This window comes from Mus pahari, chromosome 1, assembly GCF_900095145.1.
Source record: "Mus pahari chromosome 1, PAHARI_EIJ_v1.1, whole genome shotgun sequence".
In the NCBI taxonomy this organism is placed as follows: Eukaryota; Metazoa; Chordata; class Mammalia; order Rodentia; family Muridae; genus Mus; species Mus pahari.
The window spans coordinates 61,647,478-61,654,153 of NC_034590.1; the positions used below are offsets into that span (position 1 = coordinate 61,647,478).

A 6,676-nucleotide genomic window follows, 5' to 3' on the forward strand; every position below is an offset into this window, starting at 1 on the left:
GAGAGAGAGAGAGAGAGAGAGAGAGAGAGAGAGAGAGAGTGCTTAACATGGCCTTTTGAAATCTAAAGCTCACCTCCTTCAATTAGGCCACACCTCCTAACCCTTCCTCAACAACCTACAAACCAGGGACTAAGCATTCAGATATACGAGCCCCTCAGGCCTATTTTCTCTCAAACCACCACAACCACTGAGCAATCTTGCTGGTGATAGCAGCTCTCATGGTAGCTGCTATAGTCTGTTTTTGTTCCCCTAGTGTCATTTGCTGAAGCCCTGACTTCTGTGGTGGATTGAATGATATGTCCTCAATAGTCTCACAAATTTGAACACTTGGCCCTTGGTTAGTGGTGCTGTTGGTGCTGTTTGTGGGGCTTAGCAGGTGTGGCCTTGTTGGAAGAAAAATGTCACTGGAAACATGCTTTGAGATTTCAAAAGCCCCATGACTTCCCAGTTGCTGTTCTCTGCTTCCTGTTCCTGCCTTTGTTCCTCCATCATATACTTCAACCTTCTAGAGACCGAACTCTACTACAAGTTGCCTTAGTCATGTGTTTATTATGTTACTATGTATTATATATATATATATATATACATATAATATTATTATGTAGTATAATATTATATTATATATAAGTATTTGTCTGAGGATTTCCATTGCTATGAAGAGACACCATGACCAAGGCAACTCTTACAAAGGACAACATTTAATTGGGGCTGGTTTACAGGTTCATAGGTTCAGTCCATCATCATCAAGGTGGGAGCAGGCAGAGTCCAGGCAGGCATGGCACTGGAAGAGCTGAGAGTTCTACATCTTGCTCTGAAGGCAAACAGGAGATGTCTTCTAGGCAGTTAGAAGAAGGGTCTCAAAGCCCATCCCCAAAGTGATGTACTTTCTCTAACAAGCCCCACCTGCTCCAACAAGGCGACAACTCCTAACAGTGCAACTCCCTGGGCCAAGGGTATTCAAACACCACAGTATTATTAATAGAAAAGTAATGCGGGGCTGGCGAGATGGCTCAGTGGTTAAGAGCACCAACTGCTCTTCCGAAGGTCCTGAGTTCAAATCCCAGTCAACCATATGGTGGCTCACAACCATCCGTAACGAAATCTGATGCCCTCTTCTGGAGTGTCTGAGGACAGCTACAGTGTACTTACATATAATAAATAAATAAATCTTTAAAAAAAAAAAAAAAAAAAAAGAAAAGTAATGCAACCTCTAAGGTGATAGTGTTGGGAATGTAGTTAGGACTTTGCCCTAGGAATAAGATTAGTATTTTATACAAGACACTCCAGAGACCTTATTTGTTTCATCCTCATGAAATAACACAATAAAAAGGAGTCACTTTTGATACAGAAGACAGGCCTTGCTGTGATTAAACACCATGACCAAAGCATCTTGGGGAAGAGTTTATTTGGCTTATGCGTCTGTAGCACTGTTCATCCTTAAAGGAGGTCAGGACAGGAACTCAAACCGGGTAGGAACATGGCTACAGGAGTTCATGCAGAGGCCATGGAGGAATACTGTTTACTGGCTTGCTCATTTTGGCTTGTTCAATCTGCTACAACACCCAGGACCACCAGCAGAGGGATGGTATCATCCACAATGATCTGCACCCCCCTCCACACCCTATCAATCACTACGAAGATACCCTATAGTTGGTATATGCTGCTTCTCATGGAGGCATTTTCTCAATTGAGGCTCTCTCCTTTAGGATGACTGTAGCTTGTGTCATGTTGATATAAAACTACCAGTACAGCACCAAAACACAGGTTCCTTGATTTTGGACTTTTCATCCTTCACACTGTGAGAACATCCTGCTGCTTACAAACCTGCTGGGAACATTTCTTTCAGCATCTCAAATAAACTGACAGCAGCTAATAGACTTCCTAAGAGTTGGGGACTGTTTTGATCTCTCTATCCTGTTTAATGATGCATGAGAGTTTGAATCCTCATTTCTGTGAAGTAGCATTCTCAGAGGCATTGTGTGGTCAGTAGTGAAGCCGGGATTTGATCGAGCATATACTTTTCATTATATGCTATTTGCCTCTAGAACTTTGCTACTTTCCATGACTAATTCAACTTCACCTTTGGGCTGAGGACTCACAGGCCATTTTTGATTATAGAAAATATGCATGCATGCATGCTTGTGTGCGTGTGTGTGTAGGTGTGTGTGCACTTGTGTGTACTTGCCTGTGTTTATGCATTGACACCCAAGGAGGGCATCAGGTGTCTACCTCTATTATTCTGTCTTACTCGTTTTGAACCAAGGTCTCACTAAATTGGACATTGTGGGTTTTGGCAAGGCTGGTAGACATAGGACCCACTGTTCCTTTTGTCTCTGCCCCACTCAGCACTGGTGTTATAGACATGCATGGGGTCATGCTTAGCTTGTTATGTGGGTATTGGGATTCCCAACTATGGTCCTCATGTCTGAGTAACAGGTGCTCTTAAACTCTGAACCATTTCTCTAGCCCTAGACAAGTCAGTTTGAAGTAGATAAGTATGGGTGACTCAGCTTTCAAATGGCAGAGGAAATGAAGAAAAGCCAACCTTGCTGAATTTCCAGTGATTTCTAATATAATCATATACAAGAATGACTTGTCGGATTTTTATTCCACAACCTTTCTCATCAGTATTTATTTTCAGAATGAAGATAAATAAATATACAGTTGAGGAATGTTTTAGCAGATTTCAAAAGAGGTGTTATGAATTTTTTTTTTTAGATTTTTGTCCTTCTTGAGAGCAGTGATTGAATTATTACACTTCTGGTTTTTAATATAAGACAGATGTATGATATTTAAATTGTAAGCAAAGACAATTTATGTAATTAAGAGCATGCCTAGGATACGGATTCAGGGTAGAGAGATGACAGATGTTTTTCTGTAGGAGACATAGATGTCCTTATGTTCATAAATAACAAAGGGGCAGTGGTTCTCAACTCTCCCAATGCTGTGACCAATTAATTCAGTTCCTTAGGCTGTGGTGACCCCCCCCCCAAAAAAAATTAAATTATTTTCATTACTACTTAAATACCTGTAATTTTGCTACTGTTATGAACGGTAAATATTTTTGGAGATAAAGGTTTGCCAAAAGGGTCATGACCCATAAGTTGAGAACTAGTGAAATAATGTTAAACACATGAAGTTGTCTTATCAAAGGGAGAGATGTATAACCTGTTTTCCATTCAGAAGCCTAGGAGTAGACATGATTAACCTGGTAACCTTCGTGCTATTTGTGTGGCCAAGGCCATACTGAATCCTCCCCCAGACCTGTATCATGAGCTTTCTTTTCTCAGTCAATCTATTAGAACCTATCTTTATGAACGATGTCACATGTACTTTACAAAGTTTTGATGCCTTAAGTTTTGTTGTGCATATTGAATTAAATTACCACTAGGAAACTTTTACCAAATTGTGTTGTGCTTAAAAATGCCTAAAATAAACCTCACAAGGTCAGACTTGAGGTTTGAGCCAACACCAGTGACAGAGGCATGTTGAACTGCCTACTTGGATCATTACTGTGCTGGCTCCAATGATCAGAGACCCCTACAATGGCTGCCCAATGTGTGGGACTTGACTCTTGGAGAAGGTAAGAAAAAGAATTTCTGTAAATAGAAGTAGAGAGTAGGAGTTTTGTCCTCTTATCCAAAGGGTCCCCACTGTAACTGATAGAGTGAAATAAGCATGGGTTCTTAGTCCTCTGGCGTAAAGCACTTTATAGTTACTGAGATGTTTGTCAGGATTCAGAGAAACAAATTATTAAGACCAATAGCTCTGCAACTTTGTAAGTGACTAAAATTCAACCCTTGGTTTCCTAAACAAGGAACTACTTGTGTTGGTAACTGGAAGCACACAGGAGCTAATGCAAAAAGAGCCCAGAAAAGGGGACTAAAAACCCTGTCAATTATTTTGCAATTTGGAATTCAGTAATGTACTGCTTGAACCCTTTCAGGAGGACCATTAAAAAAATTGTCAGCTGGGCACATCTATTTTTTTTTTAAAGATTTATTTATTTATTATATGTAAGTATACTGTAGCTGTCTTCAGACACTCCAGAAGAGGGTATCAGATCTCATTACAGATGGTTGTGAGCCACCATGTGCTTGTTGGGGATTGAACTCAGGAAGAACAGTCAGTGCTCTTAACCTCTGAGCCATCTCTCCAGCACCCTAGCTGGGCACATCTTGGCAGAGCCAGGTAGGTGGACTCTGAAGTCACTTCTTGTGGTACTGAGCCCAGTGTGTTCAGTGCTGGCCTCCCTGAACAGACCAGAATTCAGAGCCCTCCAGCTCTGCAGCCCACTCTGCTGTCCTTCTCAGGCCCAGTGGGGAGGGGAGTCTAATGACGGCTTGAGTTAATGAGCCTGGAGCTTGGCTACTTCCACAATTTGTTTTTTGTTTTTCCTCACAGTGGGAATGACCCACTGTAAATTAAAGTGGTGCTTTTACGGAGACCATTTAAAACAGGTTATATAGTCCTCTCTTTGAAGGTTATACTATGGGGCACACTGTGACAACCTACAGCCTCACAAAGAGATGTTTATTTCTGAGCACAGGGGCCTCCATGCATTCTCCTTTTTATTGAACTTTTTATTGATTGTGAATTTCATACCATGCATCCCAATCCCACTCATCTCATTGTCCTTTTGTAAACTCTTCCCTTGCAGCCTCCTGACAAAAGAAAAAAAAATCTCGTTGTGAGGCTGTAGGTTGTCACAGTGTGCCCCACAGTATAACCCTTTTGTCTACACTTTTTTAAAAAAAGTTTTATTTATAAATAAGTACACTGTTGCTATCTTCAGACACACCAGAAGAGGATATCAGACCTCATTATGGGTGGTTGTGAGCCACTATGTAGTTGCTAGGATTTGAACTCAGGACCTTCGGAAGAACAGTCAGTGCTCTTACCTGCTGAGCCATCTTGCCAGCCTGTCTACACTTCTTTACTTGCAAATGTTCATTGCAGTGAGTCACTGGTCTGGTGTGAGGTCTTTGGATTCTGCTACACAGTCCATACTGGATCCTCATCAGGAGTCCTCTCAGATATTCTGTTGTTGCCCTGTTATGGAGATCCTGCAGCTTTGGACCAGCCTTCTCCATGCATTCCAGCAGTTCAGAGATGGGGTAGATGAGCAAGCATAACCTTGCTTTCTGGGCTAAATGCAGGACCCATTCTCCTAAGTGCTGCAGCTGGTAAGTGTGGGCCAACATTCCTGCTCCCATGCCTTGTAGGCCAGCTCTTCCAGGATGCCGAGGTGAGGGGTGGAGCCTGCACAGCCCTCAGACATCCACATTGCCCTAGGCAGCATCCTGGACCAGAGAAGTCCACTACTCTTTGGTGGCAACAGACCCTCTGTTCCTGCTGAGCCTTGGGCCCAGACATGGCCCTTGGTAGCAGCATGGGCCAGGACCTCACCATAGCCTTAGATGGCATCACTGGCTACTCATATCAGGCTGTTCCTCACTACAGTCAAGTCTCCTGTTCTGCTTCTCTTCACTGTGCATGCATCCTTCTGCTTCTCTTTCTCTTCCATCTCTCCACCACTTACTTGCTCATCTTAGTGACACCTGGGGCCTTTGGGGTTATCTCAGGAGTGCTATACCCTGCCAAGGCAGGGGACATGTTGGGTGTGGTCTGCCTACCTGGGCCCTGTGGTGCTGAACTGGGGTGCATCTCAGGCTTGCTCTCACCTTCTATATTTTCCTTTCTTATGACCTTCCCATTCCTCCTTTAACACTTAGCTCATGTTCCTTTCCCTTAAAACATCATCTGCCTCAATATTTAACAGTTACAATTAACTCAGTTCCCTCAGAGCATGTGTGTATCTCTCATGCCATCTTATAATATGTGTTCATATTTCTTACTCCTCTTGTAAGAAGTCTGTCTTTAGGGATCATTTCTTATTACACATAGTGTGTGACACATACCAGATACTCACTGTATCTGCACAGGTCAGATCTGAGGCTCCAAACTCATTCCTTTATACAAGGAAGATAGAAAGAAGAAACTTGTGTTTGATTAACATTTATAACATTCATAATTACTGAGTGTCTGATATATACCAGGCAAAAGTTACTTTTCCCTCTTAGACCAGTGGCAAAGTCCATATTATAAAGAAGTTCATTCCACTGAACTGGCCTCCACGGATTCTTTGGTTAATCATCAGTTACTGGTCTTGCATGTGTTTTTTCATATACATGGTAGTGATGTAAGCCACTAAACACTCCCATTAATATCTGAAAGACCAGAGGAATGGCCATTGCTTTCATCCCAGTTTGACAAAGGAGTAACCAATGGAGCATAACTCTTCCCTTTGGTGGCAGCGGAACAGTCTGATGCCTGAAAACAGAAAAGAATCAACAATGTCTCCGGGACTGACACTCTAACAAATGCTACTCTTTTCTCCTAGTCATTTCCAGTATAGGTTTATCACTGTAGATAACAACGTTAAATGCTAGTAGGCTATTTTGTTTTCATTAGCCTGTAGCTTAAGAAAAGGAAGAGTTTATCAGTACTGCCTCTTCAATTAAAGAAAAAAGTAAAGAATTAGAAAGTGAAAGGGCTGGGAAGATAGTTCAGTCAGTAAAATGCTTGCCACTTAACTGTGAGGACCAAAGTTTGATCCCCAGAACCTAACACACACACACACACACACACACACACACACACACACACACACACA

At 42.1% G+C, this 6,676-nt stretch overlaps 1 protein-coding gene across 1 annotated transcript in view; it reads right to left on the reverse strand.

Annotated features, from left to right (window-relative positions):
- Positions 1-4,905: 4,905 nt before the first annotated feature.
- Tmem126b (transmembrane protein 126B) overlaps positions 4,906-6,676 on the reverse strand; it is a 9,611-nt gene continuing 7,840 nt past the window's right edge. Inside the window, exon 3 of the mRNA XM_021194393.2 lies at positions 4,906-6,333. Coding sequence (XP_021050052.1) covers positions 6,150-6,333 — 184 coding nt within the window. The 3' untranslated portion in view covers positions 4,906-6,149. The remainder of the gene's footprint in view (positions 6,334-6,676) is intronic.